The sequence below is a fragment of the Arachis stenosperma genome, chromosome 9 (assembly GCF_014773155.1).
Source record: "Arachis stenosperma cultivar V10309 chromosome 9, arast.V10309.gnm1.PFL2, whole genome shotgun sequence".
NCBI lineage: Eukaryota > Viridiplantae > Streptophyta > Magnoliopsida > Fabales > Fabaceae > Arachis > Arachis stenosperma.
Window position 1 is genome coordinate 90466058 of NC_080385.1, and position 15897 is coordinate 90481954.

Here is a 15897-nt window from a genome sequence, read left to right on the forward strand (position 1 = left end):
TGCATGGATCACTAGAAACCATGACCAAAGTATGAACCCAAGCCCAAAGAATTATCTCACAATGGTTAGGGGGAAATGCTTGGATTTCAGTCCGGAAAATGTGAGGTTGGCGTTTCATTTGCCTATGATGCAAAGTGATGAACACCCCTACACAAGAAGGGTCAACTTTAACCAAAGGTTGGACCAAGTCCTTATGGACATATGTGTGGAAGGCGCCCAATGGAGAGTAGACTCCAAAGGCAAGCCAGTCCAACTAAGAAGACTGGACCTCAAGCCTGTAGCTAGAGGATGGTTGGAGTTCATCCAAAGATCCATCATCCCTACAAGCAACCGATCTGAAGTTACTGTGGATCGGGCCATCATGGTTCATAGCATCATGATTGGTGAAGAAGTAGAGGTTCATGAAGTCATAGCCAATGAACTCTACAAAATAGCTGACAAGCCTTCATACATGGCACGGCTAGCATTCCCTCACCTCATATGCCATCTATGTTATTCAGCTGGAGTTATCATAGATGGAGATGTCTCCATTGAAGAAGACAAGCCCATCACCAAGAAAAGGATGGAGCAAACAAGGGAAGCTCCTCACGGCCTCCAAGAAGAACATGAGGGAGTACATCATCAACAAATGCCTCATGGAATGCACTTTCCTCCTAACAACTATTGGGAGCAAATCAACACCTCCTTGGAAGATTTGAGCCATAATGTTGAACAATTAAGGGTGGAACACCATGAACACGCCCTCACTCTCCAAGAAATAAGAGAAGATCAAAGAGCAATGAGGGAGGAGCAACAAAGGCAAGGAAGGGACATAGAAGAGTTGAAGAACATCATTGGTCCTTCAAGAAGAAGACGCCACTAAGGTGGATTCATTCCTTGTTCTTTATTTCTTTCTATTTTCGGTTTTTAATGCTATGTTTATCTATGTTTTTGTGTCTCATGATCATTAGTATGTAAACCATGCCTTAAAGCTATGAATAAAACCCATTAGTCCTTCACCTCTCTTAAAAGAAAAATGTTTTAATTCAAAAGAACAAGAAGTGCATAATTTTCGAAATTATTAGTGAATTTAGTTTAATTATATTGATGTGGTGACAATGCTTTTGTTTTCTGAATGAATGAATGAACAGTGCATATGTCTTTTGATCTTGTTGTTTATGAGTGTTTAAAATTGTTGGTTCTTGAAAGAATGATGAACAAAGAGAAATGTTATTGATGATCTGAAAAACATCATGAAATTGATTCTTGAAGCAAGAAAAAGCAGTGAAAAAAAAATATATATATATATATATATATATATATATATATATATATATAATTACAATCAAAAGGAATAAAAGCCAAGCAGAAGATCCAAGGCTTTGAGCATCAATGGATAGGAGGGCCCAAGGAAAATAATTCCAGGCCTAAGCGGCTAAATCAAGCTGTCCCTAACCATGTGCTTGTGTCATGAAGGTCCAAGTGAAAAGCTTGAGACTGAGTGGTTAAAGTCGTGATCTAAAGCTAAAGAGTGTGCTTAAGAGCTCTGGACACCACTAACTGGGGACTCTAGCAAAGCTGAGTCACAATCTGAAAAGGTTCACCCAGTTATGTGTCTGTGGCATTTGTGTATCCGGTGGTAATACTGGAAGACAAAATGCTTAGGGCCACAGCCAAGACTCATGAGTAGCTGTGTTCAAGAATCAACATGCTTAACTAAGAAAGTCAATAACACTATCCCAAATTCTAAATTCCCCCAGAGACGCCAATACCTCTAAACTACAAAGGAAAAAGTGAGATGCCAAAGCTGTTCAGAAGCAAAAAGCTACAAGTCCCGCTCATGTAATTAAATTAATATTCATTGATATTTTGGACTTTATAGTATATTCTCTTCTTTTTATCCTATTTGATTTTCAGTTGCTTGGGGACAAGCAACAATTTAAGTTTGGTGTTGTGATGAGCGGATAATTTATACGCTTTTTGGCATAGTTTTTATATAGTTTTTAATGAGTTTAAGCTACTTTTAGGGATGTTTTCCTTAGTTTTTATGTTAAATTCACATTTCTGGACTTTACTATGAGTTTGTGTGTTTTTCTGTGATTTCAGGTAAATTCTGACTGAAATTGAGGGATTTGAGCAAAACTCTGAAAAAGGCTGACAAAAGGACTGCTGATACTGTTGGATTCTGACCTCCCTGCACTCGAAATGGATTTTCTGGAGCTACAGAACTCCAAATGGCGCGCTCTCAACGGCGTTGGAAAGTAGACATCCAGGGCTTTCCAGCAATATATAATAGTCCACACTTTATTCGAAGAATGACGACGTAACTTGGCGTTAAACGCCAAGTACATGCTGCTGTTTGGAGTAAAACGCCAGAAAAACGTCATGATCCGGAGTCAAACGCCCAAAACACGTCATAACCTGAAGTTTGACGCCAAGAAATGCCTCTACACGTGGATTGATCAAGCTCAGCCCAAACACACACCAAGTGGGCCCCGGAAGTGGATTTATGCATCAATTACTTACTCATGTAAACCCTAGTAGCTAGTCTAGTATATATAGGACCTTTTTCTATTGTATTAGACAATCCTGGATTGTATTTTCTATCCTGTGATCACGTTTAGGGGGCTGGCCATTCGGCCATGCCTGGACCTCTTGCTTATGTATTTTCAACAGTGGAGTTTCTGCACACCATAGATTAAGGGTGTGGAGCTCTGCTGTACCTCAAAGATTAATGAAGTTCTATTGTCTTTTATTCAATTCCTCTTTTATTCTTATTCCAAGATATTCATTCGTACCGAAGAACATGATGAATGTGATGAGTTAATAACCCTCATTATTATTCTCACTGATGAACGCGCGTGATTGACAACCACTTCCGTTCTACATGCAACACAGGCTTGAATGTGTATCTCTTAGATTCTCCAACAGAATCTTCGTGGTATAAGCTAGATAGATGGCGGCATTCATCTGGATCCGGAAAGTCCAACCTTGTCTGTGGTGTTCCGAGTAGGATCCTGGGAATCCGGAAAGTCTTACCTTGTCTGTGGTATTCCAAGTAGGATTCCGTTCATGAATGACTGTGACGTGCTTCAAACTTTAACCTGCTGGGCGTTAGTGACAAACGCAAAAGAGGGATTCTATTCCAGTAGGAGCGGGAACCAACCGGTGATTGGCCGTACTGTGACAGAGTGCGTGCATTAGCTTTCACTGCGAGGATGGGATGTAGCTATCAACCATGGGTGATGCCTCCAGACTGGTTAGCTGTGCGAGTGACAGCCGCACAGGTTATTTCCCCGAGAGGAATGAAAGTAGCCACAGCTGATAGTGAACCCCTATACAAAGCTTGCCATGGAAAGGAGTAAGAAGGATTGGGTAGAAGGAATAGGAGAGCAGGCGTCCTAGAGCTCTACATCATCTCTATTCCGCTTATCTGAAATTCCTACCAATGAACCTGCATAAGTATTCTATCCCTTTTTATTATTTATTTTATTATTAATATTCGAACTCACCATAAACAGATTTAATCTGCCTAACTGAGATTTGCAAGGTGACCATAGCTTGCTTCATACCAACAATCTCTGTGGATTCGACCCTTACTCACGTAAGGTTATTACTTGGACGACCCAGTACACTTGCTGGTTAGTTGAACGGAGTTGTGAAGAAAATAAACAGTGCCCTAAGGGTACATGCCAAAGCTCAAAAGATACAAGACCAAAAAGTCAAAACAAATGAATCACAATTTCGTCCACCACCTGTGCTAAAAATGTTTGTTTGGTTCTGTTGATTAGGTTTAAACTGTTATTGATCCTATGTTGCTGTTTCATTGTTTTACTTTTGTGCTAAACTGGTTTATATGATGCTGCTGCATAGTATTATTGTTACCTTATTTTTGTGTTGGCTGCTGCTGGAATGAACAGATTCTGAATTATTTGTGCAGTAGTGATAACTTTGATGAATTTCTGAGTCTAAGCCATCTCTACTGCTGCATTCTTGCAATAGCTGCTATTTGAAGTGAATGATGGTTGTGAATAATTCTTGAGTGTTGTTGTGGATGAATGTTTCCCTTCTTTTGCTGCATATGTCATCATCAAAAGCATTTTTGCAAGATATCTAACATGTTTATTTCTTTTACGTGCAGGAAGACATGATGTGATGAAGAAAATATGTTCCATACAAATATCACATGAGATGGGTCTTACCACCTTAGTTATGTAAATGTAATATTTTGATGTGTTATGTACTTTTTGAGGAATTACATGTAATTGGAAAAATTCCACTCTATTTTGATTTGTGTTGTTTAGACTAAAAATTAAACATATATATCTTATAATGAAACTTTTATGATTTAGATTTCTTGAATTTCTTATTTTTAGATTTATTTTGTTATTATTATCATTTTGAGATATGTGATTATAATTTAAAAAAATTGAATCTCATAAACAACAACAGGCTATAGTCACCGTTTTAAAAAACCGTGACCATAGAGGCTATGGCCATAGTGAAAAATTGTGACCATAGATAGGGCTACGGTCACGGTTTTAAGGAGGGTGACCATAGAGTCTATGGCCACGGTGAAAAACCGTGACCATAGAGGCTTTGGCCACGGTGAAAAACCGTGACCATAGATAGGCTATGGTCACGGTTTTTCATAGGGTGACCATAGAGTCTATGGCCACGGTGAAAAACCGTGACCATAGATAGGGCTATGGTCACGGTTTTAGGTGGGGTGACCATAGAGTCTATGGCCACGGTGAAAAACTGTGACCATAGATAGGGCTATGGCCACGGTTTTAGGTGGGGTGACCATAGAGTCTATGGCCACGGTGAAAACCGTGACCATAGATAGGGCTATGGTCACGGTTTTAAGGAAGGGTGACCATAGAGGCTATGGCCACGGTGAAAACCGTGACCATAGCCTTATCTATGGTCACGGTTTTAAAGAGGGGTGACCATAAAGGCTATGGCCACGGTGAAAACCGTGACCATAGGTAAGGCTATGGTCACGGTTTTCTACCGTGACCATAGATTAACCTATGGTCACGGTAAAAAAACGTGGCCTAAAGTGTCAGATTTTGAAAATTGAAACCGTGACCATAAAAACCGTGACCATAGCCCAAAAAACCGTGACCATAGACCTATGGCCATGAGAGAATAGGCCACGGTAAAAAACCGTGACCATAGGTCCAAAACCGTGACCATAGATCTATGGTCACCCTTTTTTCTAGCTATGGTCACAGTTTTTTACCGTGGCCATAGGCCTTTTTTTTTGTAGTGAGTGGCATTTAACGCCATAAAACCCATCTAGCGTGCATAAAAAATTAAACAGAACTCTTAATCCTTAACAAAAAAGAATAAATGACTCATAAAGAAAGATGAAAATAAAAAATGAACTATGCCAAAAGGAAAGAATTAGAGCCCCCTTTTCTGTGAGGGCTGGAAATGAGTCGAGCTGAGCCGAGTTAGACTAAGCTCAAGCTCGACTCACCAAAATTGAGTTTGGCTCACGACTCGACTCATTAACAATCGAGTCTATTTCTTAAACTCAAGTTCGGCTCACCGAAAGCTCACGAGCGGGCTCAAACTCACGAGCGGGCTCAAATAATAGAAACATAAATACAAAATCTATAATTTTATATCAATAAATTGTAACTTATATATTTTAAAAAATATTTAAAAAGAACAATTTTATATATTATTTATGTCCTTTATCAAAATTATATGTAATAAATAAATATAAAATTTTAAATAGTTAAAATCATTAATATAAATAATTATATATTACTATTTCATATGTATATATATAATATTAAAAGTATAGACTAAATATATATATATATATATATATATATATAATCGAGCCAGCTTACGAGCTAATGAGCTGAACTTATTCAAACTCAAGCTCAGCTCATTTAATTTATGAGCTCAATTTCAGGCTTAAACTTGACTCACCAGCTCACGAGCTTAGCTTATCGAGCTATTAACGAGCCGAGTTCGAACTGGCTCATGAGCTGGCTTGACTCACTTCCAGTCCTATTTGTGAACCATGTTCACTTATTTATATCTTAAGTCTACTTAAAATCAATTTCAAAAACTAAATCTTATATTATCTGCAAGGAAAATAAAATAACTAATAACAATAATTCAAATTTTTACAAAAACTAAAACCAAATCAGAATCAAATCAAATCTTATCTTAACAACCAAAATTTGCATCTTTCAGGGGTGGGCCTTACTAAGTAAACTTGTTGGCATTTAACTTGGAATTGAGTTTGATCATGGGCATTTAACTTGGATCCTAGGCGTTGAACGCCATCTTCATTCTTTCAAGGGTGTTAAACGCCTTTCACTAGTGTTGTACACCAGCTTCATTGAGTCTTCGAAGGCGTTATTATGTTCTTCACTGGTGTTGCAAGCGAGCTTTTGCTTGGCCCTTTTATTGGACATTGAACGTCAATGGTTAGGCGTTGAACGTCAATGGCTAGGCGTTAAATGCCAATTTGTTTGGGTTCTTGGGCGTCAGCTTGATTAGTTATTAATCTAATTGTTTTATTTTATTTTAAAATTATGCATTGATCTATTTTTAAATTTGAACTTTTGTTATTCATTTTTCAAAGGTTTGAAATATTGAAAAATATTCTAATTCTATTTTAAATTCTGTTATTACTTTGGAAAATTTAATATCGGAATTAGTTTGAAAATTCTTTCTCGTAACTTTTTAAATTGATTAAAAATAGTATTTTAAAGAGTGTGCGACTTTTTCATTTTCATAATTCTCAAATGTTTAGGACTAATTTTGAATAAGTGACATATAATTTGAATTAGAACTACTTTTGAATATTATTTATAATGAAATCAGAATTGTGCTAAACCTCTTTTCTTAATTGACTGACCAAAAAATTGGCGATTAATTAATTAAAAAATTATATTACCAAAGAATTGGAATTCAATTATATATGATTTTTCGTGAAAAGATTTTTACATGCATTAAAATAAATACTCATACAGATTAATCTTTCTGAAAAAATTAATATCTCTAAAACCTCCACAACCATTCAAGTATTTAAGATTCAAAGCCCATAATCATTCAAAGTTTCAAGCAAGACACGGTTCCAACCCTCTATAATCCAAGTTCAATTGATTTAAGTAGCGATTCAAACCAATTTTTTCTTGTTCAATCTTTAATTCTCGTGGGAACAATATCCACTTATCGTAGTATTACTTGATGTAATTTGATGTATTTGTCAATATTCAAGCACATTGATTTTTCGCTGATCAAGACTGTTTTTCATTGGTTTCTTCTCTCGATGCGCCATAATCCTCTGGAGATAATATGAAAAAAAGAAGGAGGTGAAAATTCAAAAGTCTCAATAAAAGTGTTATATAATACCTTTATATGTATCTTCCAACCCATTGATGGAATTATAAAAAGAAAAGCATGGCATGTATTATAATTTTTCTTGAACAACAAAGAAAAGATAAATTTTAAAGAAAAAGATAAATTTTTTTATTCCAACTTTCTCTCGTCACCTTTTTTATTCTGTCTCAATGTATATGACTGCTCGTTAATTGAAGTATCTTTGTTTCAGTAAGGCTAAACATATATTCATGTATGTTTATTCTTTGTCATTCAATATTATGTATCATACAATATATATAATTGGTTTAATGTTAGTGCAATAAAATTTATACTTAAAATTTAAAGAAACTTTTTTTGGTCGCATATAAATCTAAAATACTTTTTTATTACTTAAAATTTTTAACTTGTGTATAACAACTCCACTAGTTGTTATTTTTGTTAGTCTTTTCTCTTCTGCTATTAAACTTAAATTCCACGTATATACACTTCATCATATGATTTATGCACAGATCATGTACCTCCAAAATTTATCTCTACAAATACAAAATTTTATTTAAATCTTTTAACGATTCTCCCATAAAAATGATATCGTCAGTAAAAAATAAGGTTAAATACGATTTTGATCTTTAATGTAAATGCTAAAAATTTATTTCGTCTCAAACCATTTTTTTGCTATAAAATAGTCCTTAAGGTTTCACTTTGTTTAAAAATCGTCATTCGAACGAAAATGTCCTTCTCCCATCTTTTCCAAAATGCAAAAATAGAAGTAGAATGCAAAAACAACATGCAGAAGTAGAATACAGAAATAGAAAGTAGAAGTAGTGAAACAACAACAACAATTAAAAGAACAACACCAACAACAACAATGGATAATGAAATCAAAGCAACAACAAAAGCAAAACCGGAAGCAGAGAGGAGAGGAGGGTTTGCGACGGTGGTGGGAGAGAAAGGGCTACGGCGGTGAACTGCAAATCGCGAGGAGAGGAGAGATGCGGTGGTGGTAGTGGATTGCGTAGAAAGGGTTGCAGCAGTGGTGATGATGCTGCGACTTGCAACGAGAATGGCGAGGAAGCAGCGGTGGCGGCGGCGGCATGAAATTTCTCCACTCTGCATCACAGGTGGCGGCGCAATGGCCACCTTTCCCACACCCACCCCCGCGACTCTCTTTCTTTTCCCTTTTCTTTCTCCCTGCCCCCGTTCTCTTCTCCCCCAGTCGTTCTCTTTCTTTTTTTTTAATTTTATTTTATAATTTTTTTAATTAGGGGTAAAATGGTAATAAAAATAAAAAATTTAGTGAAAATAACGATTTTAAAATAAACTGAAATTTTTAGAGTCATTTTGTGGCGAAAAAAAGGCCAACAATAAAATAAATTTTCGACCTTTATGTTAGAGACCAAAATCGTACTCAACCCTAAAAAAATATGTACAATGACACAAGGTTCTTATATATGTTCAATAATTATCGCTCCAGCATTAGCGTGAAAAAATATGAATTTAGAAATGACCCTTGATATAATATTATATTAATAAAAAATTCATTTGTTATACCATATTGGATTTTCATACTAGCCATAACTCCATCGTCTATTTACTTAATTGCAAAACGTAAACAATTTATGTTCTTTTTTTCCAAAATCTTTTACAAATGCTCTCTTTATATCATATTGAATGTATTTTTCAAATCAATAAATATTATATGTTGATTTTTTTTATTATTCTGTATCTTTCTATCATTTTTGTTAACATATATGTAGCCTCTAGATCTTTTTTATTATTCTGTATCTTTCTATTATTTTTGTTAACATATATGTAGCCTCTGCCCTCTGTGATAGATCTATCTAATATATAACTAAATTAATCTTTCGAAACTTGGGTCTCTTAACTTTCATTTGATTATTATTTTTCACGGCTTTATAGTAAAAATTATAAACTTAATTTAAATAATTTTTACAATTTTATATATCTCTCTTATTTACGTAAATAACAATTAAAATACTCTTTTTCAATTTGTTAAAAATTTAGTTAGTTAATATACATATTTTCTTCTTTAATATTCCCAAACTTTAATCTTACGTGCTACTATTCTACCATTTTTCATATATTAAGGTCTCTTTAACTTTAAAATCTTAAATTCGTCAAAATCTCCCTTTAACTTCTCCCCGTCCAACGCAAACATAAAAGATTCATATATTTATTATTAAATAATTCATGAAAATACTTTTTTTCATCTTTTGTTAGAGGTGATAATATGCATCATACTCACAGATAATTAACTCGATTTAATTCGATCGGGTAGAATTACCAACCCTAATTTATAATAGATAAGATTTTTGTGTGGGTTAGAATCTTCATTTTATTCGACCAATTCACACCTTATATATGTATATATTATATACTTATATAAAAATATATTTTAAATAGATATTAAATTAAAAACTTCTCACTAAATATAAAAAATTCTTAGTTATTAAAAAAATATCGTTAATTAATAATTTAATATATATTTTTATATATAAAAATAATTTTTATTTTAAATTATCATCAAATTATATAATAATATTACATATTTTTGATAACTAACGAATAAATTCTGTCATATCCTATCTATTACCACCCCTATATTTTGTTAATACGCTTCATTTGTAGTTAAAATTTTATCATTTATATTTTTAATATACTTAAATTGATCAAAATCTCTCATATTTCTTTTTCGATCTTTTTGTTATCTTGTAAATGCTTGCATCTTTTCTTTTCTTTTTTTTTATGCCAAAAAATTGATAATTCTCATTCTTGCTTCACTTATCTAAAAAATAAATTGTCAAAAATATTTACTTAACATAAAATTATCAAATAAAAATATATATTCTAAAATATACTTACAAGAAAAACTTTATATATTAGATTTTGTCTGATCATTTTTCTTTAGATGATAATGTTATTTTTTCTTAGAAAACCTTTTATCGAGAACAAAATTTTGTAATACCAAAAATCGTGGTTTATTCAATTTTATCATTAAAAATGTGAGAATCTTTATATGGGTGATAGCATCGTCATCACCGTGCTAAGATACGAGTTGAGGAGTTGAGTGATGATGAAGGAGAAAAAGGGCAATGCGCAAATTCCATTTCTCACTTTTCATAATTATCTGCCACGTTGGCGCGCGTGTCTTAACACAACATAGAACCACGCGTGGGTTTACTTTCAAAGTTGAACACCACCGCTCAAAAATTCGCACACCCTTCGATTAGTGAAAAGAAACAGAGAGAGAGAACGAAAAGAAGAAAATTACGAATTTTCCGGGAAAATATTTCTACAGAGAAGGAAAATTAATATTAATTAATTAATGAAAAAAAAAAGCATGGAAATGAGAAAATTCGCGAATTTGCTTCCTTTTTAGCCGAGAGAAAAAACCTGCGTTATTTGAGAAAACAAGCGACGACTTTTCCAGATTATTATTTTCTGCTTTTTCCGATTGGTTTCATTCATGAATTGCGCTAGGGTTTCGTGAACTTTTCCCTCTCTTCTAAACAATTTCGGTGAGGTGTGGTTTCTCTGAACGATTTTACCGTAAACTTTTGTTTTTTTACGTTTTATGATTTTTGGTTCTTGATGAATAATCATTTGCTGCTCTCTGAAGGTTTTCATAGAGAGAGTGAATCAAAGGAAGGGTGAAGAGAAGAAAAACACCATGGCTTCTTCTTCTTCTTCAGCTACTGTCGCAGTTGAGAAGGCGACCAGCGATCTTCTTATGGGCCCTGATTGGACCATGAACATCGAAATTTGTGACTCCATTAATTCTAATCATTGGTAATCTTCAAGGATAAGAAAGAGGGGAAAAGGGGAGAAAGATAGCATGTCAATTTTGAGCCTTTTATATATATAATTTATCATTTTGTTTCTTGTTTCTATATTTTTTTTTATTATTTTTAGGTGTTGACCTTGATCATCTGCCACATGCTAATGATTTATATCCTTTTTTGTGTTTCATGCTTGTGTTTGTGTTTTATGTTGAGATGAAATATTGAGTGTAAAAATTGCATATCTTTTTCATCCCCAAAAAGATAAATAAATAAATTTGGTGTTTTGGGTGATTTTGTTCATGTTGATGTGAAAATTTGGTTAGTTGAATTATCTGGGACATGAAGCATATTGTTGTTCTTTGATTTCTTCTTTCTTTTTCTCTTCCTTTTTATCCCTTTTTTTTTTTTTCCAAAAACAAAAATATTATGATTACTTCTATTTTGTTTCCTTTTAGTTGTTCTCAAAATGCAACAATAATTTGTAACCTTAGTTTCCTTTCTGGTTTGTGGATGAATTTCCAAGCTAATTTGTCAAATTGCTTCTTTCTCCCTAACCCGCCTTCCTGTATTTATCTCCTTCCACCATATTAGTCTTTGTGAAGAAAAAACATTTGTATTGTTTGCTGAATCATTGATGAGTAGCACATGCTTAATTTCTCAGGCAGCCTAAAGATGTGGTTAAAGCTGTGAAAAAGAGAATACAACATAAGAGCACTAAAGTTCAATTACTAGCTCTCACGGTACCAAAAGTTCAACTTGATTGTTTCTGTATTCTGTTGTACCTGATGTCAAATTTATTTGTTTTGGAGCTTGATTTATGGTTTCTGATTTTCTTTCTTCTAGCTTTTGGAGACAATGGTGAAGAATTGTGGTGATCAGGTCCACTTTCAAATTGCTGAGAGGAACATATTGGATGAGATGATCAAAATTGTAAGGAAGAAGGTAAGGTGGTGTCAGATAGAAACTTGAGAATCATTCTTATTTAAGTTGCATATGTGATTTCACTAGTGCATTATTGACCCTTGGTGAGTGTGTATTTATTGCTATGAACTAGTGGTCTATTAGTAAAATTGATCCATCAATATGATGTAGTTTGATTCAGTTGCCAAATAATTTGACATCAACTTAATTCACTTCTCTTTCTTGTCTTATTGGCTCAAATATTAATATTTCTGGTCGTCTTTCATAGCAAAGTAAAAAGCCCCTATTGTTCAGGTTTTGCTCTTTGGATTAATTGATCGACCAAAACATAGATGATGTACACCTATCGAAACAATCTTAGTATTGATGCTATTTGGATGTAGGATGATATATCCAATCAATCAACATCTTGGAGGCAACTTGAATTAATGCCGTTTAACCGTGGTTAATCTTGTCTAATTTGAAATTCATTTGATGATAATTTAGGCACATATGCAAGTGAGGGATAAAATTTTAGTATTGCTGGACTCATGGCAAGAGGCATTTGGCGGGCCTGGTGGAAAGTATCCTCAGTACTATTGGGCATATGAAGAATTGAAGGTAAGTATATCAACAGAGTTTCTTGAAAAAGTCTTATCGTGCCTTGTTATAGTTGTACATGCAGAGCTGAATGCTAGACTGAAAATTGATATTAACTTAACTTGACATTTTGGGGTATTTCCTCTCTTCTATTTCATGGTTGGGTTATATAACTTTTACAAAGCTTAGCATGAATTGTTCCCCTTGCTAAACCTATTATTATTCCCTTTGATGCAATCAATTTACATTTCAAATGTAGATGGCATTGATATATGTAAGGCCAACTGCCAAAGGTACATTTAATTAATAATGGAATGACCTTTATATCATATCCATCACACTCTCTTGGACTTTATAAATGGCAGCGAACGGGAGTAGTGTTTCCAAAGCGTTCTTTAGATGCGTCTCCAATATTTACTCCACCTCCTACCCATCAAGCTTCAGGAAGTATGCATGCTGGATATGGGATGCCAAGCGGTTCTTCAAAAACACTTGACGAAACAATGGCAACAGAGATAGAAAGTTTGAGGTGAAATTTCAATTTTTTCACTATGTTGCCAACCGCTGGTGCTGACCTGTCACCAGACTTGTGTAAACTAAAATATCTCTCCTTTTTCCTTGTCCTCTTTTATTTTTTTTTATAATTCATAGTTTGTCAAGCTTGGAATCCATGCGCCATGTTATGGACCTGTTGAGTGACATGCTTCAAGCTGTGAATCCTAGTGACCGTACGGTACGTTGGATGATATCTTGGTCTTGCTGAATTATCTCAGGCCACAGTAAGCTAAATTTAGTTTGTTTTATGCTTAGCAGGCTGTAAAAGACGAAGTAATTGTTGATCTTGTTGATCGCTGTCGCACCAACCAGAAAAAATTGATGCAGATGCTAACAACAACTGGGTTAGTTCCTATAGACTGGTTATAACATGTCACACAGACCCCAACACCTGTCGACTGCTTTATGAACTCTGCATGTCCACAAGATGCGTGGAATAATCCTAGGTTTCTTTCAGGGATGAGGAGCTTCTTGGACGAGGCCTTGAACTAAATGATAGTATTCAGAGTTTGCTTGCAAAACATGATGCAATTGCTACAGGGAATCCCCTTCCAATTCAACGTGCAGGTTCCAGCACTCCACCAGGTGAAGTTCTGCCAGATGAAGCTAACTCAAATTTCAATCAAACTGATGTGCGGAGCCCCAGCCATGAGACTGACATGAAGAGCCCCAGCCGCAGTCCCGTAGAGTCTATTTCAACGCCTAAAGCTAGCCCACCAGCCCCTCTCTATTCTCAAACTTCGGGATTGAGTGATGAAGAGGAAGAAGATGAATTTGCACAGCTAGCTCGAAGGTCAGCTAGGACTAATCATTTGGATTTATATTTTAATTGGCATGGGTTTTGGAAAGTCAATTTTCTTCCCTGTTGCAATTGTGATGTGAAAATAGGAAGCATGAGTGTTATATAATCTTGGACATGCATTTTGGTCTATGGTGCCCTGGAACAATTCAGGATCAATGAATTGGTTCCATTTTTTAAACCAATTATTGATTCAGCATGAAATTTTTATCACTAATGCAGACATTCTAAGACACAGTCGGCAGCGTCAATGAGCGTGACGTCACATGTGGCAGATTCCTCAACTACTGTCCCATCCAATGCATTAGCTCTTCCCGATCCACCTGCACCAGTTAGTACTGGAAAGGATCAGGACATTATTGACTTGCTGAGCCTCACTTTGTCCCTCACACCATCGACTCCACAGGAAAATTATACGTCATCAGCAACCTCTGTCGAAGGAATGCATCAAGCAGCTAATCCATCCACAACAGAGGGGTATTCTAATGCTCCCCAAACATATCCCGGGAATAAGCAATACAACAGTTATGTCGCGCCATGGGCTAGGCCTCAATCGCCGTCGGAACCTCAAGTCCAGTCACAGCAACAGATGTATCAACCCCAATCTCAGTCCCGCTCCCAGTCTGCGACCCCACCCTCGTATGAATCCGAACAATCACTGCATAATCAACCAGCTCAGTTTCAGCAATCACAACCGTTCCAACAACAAAATCAGCCACCTTTGCAGACCCCACCCTCGTATGAATCCGAACAATCACTTAATAATCGACAAACTGAGTTCCAGCAATCACAACCATTCCAACAACAAACTCAGCCACCATTGCAGTCCCAGCATCCTCAATATAGCGCTTCACCACAGTATCAACCCTCACACGCACATTTGCAACCCCAACCCCAACATTTCCAGGCCCAACCCCAACCTCAACATTTCCAGGGTCAGCTCCGATCCCCACCCCAACCACAGTTACAATCTCCACCACAGCACTTTCAAGCTCCACCACAGCAGCAACGATTTCAAAATCAGCACATTCAGTACCCGGGAAGTTACCCTCCACCACCATGGGCCTCAACACCGGGTTATCCCAACTATCAAAACCATTTATCTCCTACAAATTCGTTCTCCAATCCTCAAGCCAACACAACAGGGCCTTTTACATTTCCTTCCAATGGTGCTGGATCTGCTGTGGGGGCAAATTTCGGCCAAAGGAGCCCAGGCAGTACCGGCAGCGGACAACGGCCCTTTATTCCATCTTACAGACTATTTGAAGATTTGAATGTTTTTGGAAACACAGATGGAAGGGTGAAGATGACTGGTAGTGGAACGTCATCCGGCATGTCAGGTACAATGGGACCTGGCATGGTTGGAGGGCGCAAGTGAAGTTCTATTATTGTAAAAAGCATGCAATGTTGATATGGTTTATACCTGTTTTTTTTTTTTTTTTTTTTTTCTATTTATTTTAAGGTTATGTAAGTTATTTAGATTGATTCAGCTGCAGTTTCCTACTTATGAGTAGATCATAAAGTCATTAGTTTTGAGTGTTCCCTCAGACGATAGACTCCGGAGCATTCTTTGATAAAAGATTTCTTTCTGGTAGTGGTTTCATTTTTAAGATTTATTGATCTTTGACCACTATAATTGGCACGGAAATTTTTAACATTTGTGCATATTGAGAGCATTCACCTTAATTTCAATCTCAAATGTGTTGAATTCTTTTTAGGTGTTTTGAACAGATGCTAATTACGTGCGTATAACATTCTTTCTATACGCAAAGCTAACTGTTGTACGTGTTTATTTTTCTAACTTTCGGTAGAATTGCTACGCAACATTTTGAATAAGCAACAAATCATTCAACGGTGCTGTCCTGATACACTGCACGAGTGCTTGAAGCTCACCATTGCTATGTC

General features: G+C 35.7%; 1 protein-coding gene across 2 annotated transcripts; it reads left to right on the forward strand.

The window, feature by feature from the left end:
• The first annotated feature begins 10659 nt into the window (after window positions 1–10659).
• On the forward strand, window positions 10660–15685 carry LOC130948786 (TOM1-like protein 6). Of its 2 annotated transcripts, none has more exons than XM_057877652.1 (10): window positions 10660–10874; window positions 10976–11145; window positions 11800–11878; window positions 11982–12080; window positions 12546–12659; window positions 13004–13167; window positions 13290–13371; window positions 13452–13537; window positions 13651–13986; window positions 14215–15685. In XM_057877652.1, exons 2-10 carry the CDS (start codon window positions 11027–11029, stop codon window positions 15368–15370), a joined length of 2235 nt encoding a protein of 744 aa, XP_057733635.1. In that variant the 5' UTR covers window positions 10660–10874; window positions 10976–11026; the 3' UTR covers window positions 15371–15685. The 2 variants fall into 2 exon arrangements, with proteins under 2 accessions (XP_057733635.1, XP_057733634.1); XM_057877651.1 differs by having other exon boundaries at window positions 10664–10879.
• Window positions 15686–15897: the final 212 nt, after the last annotated feature.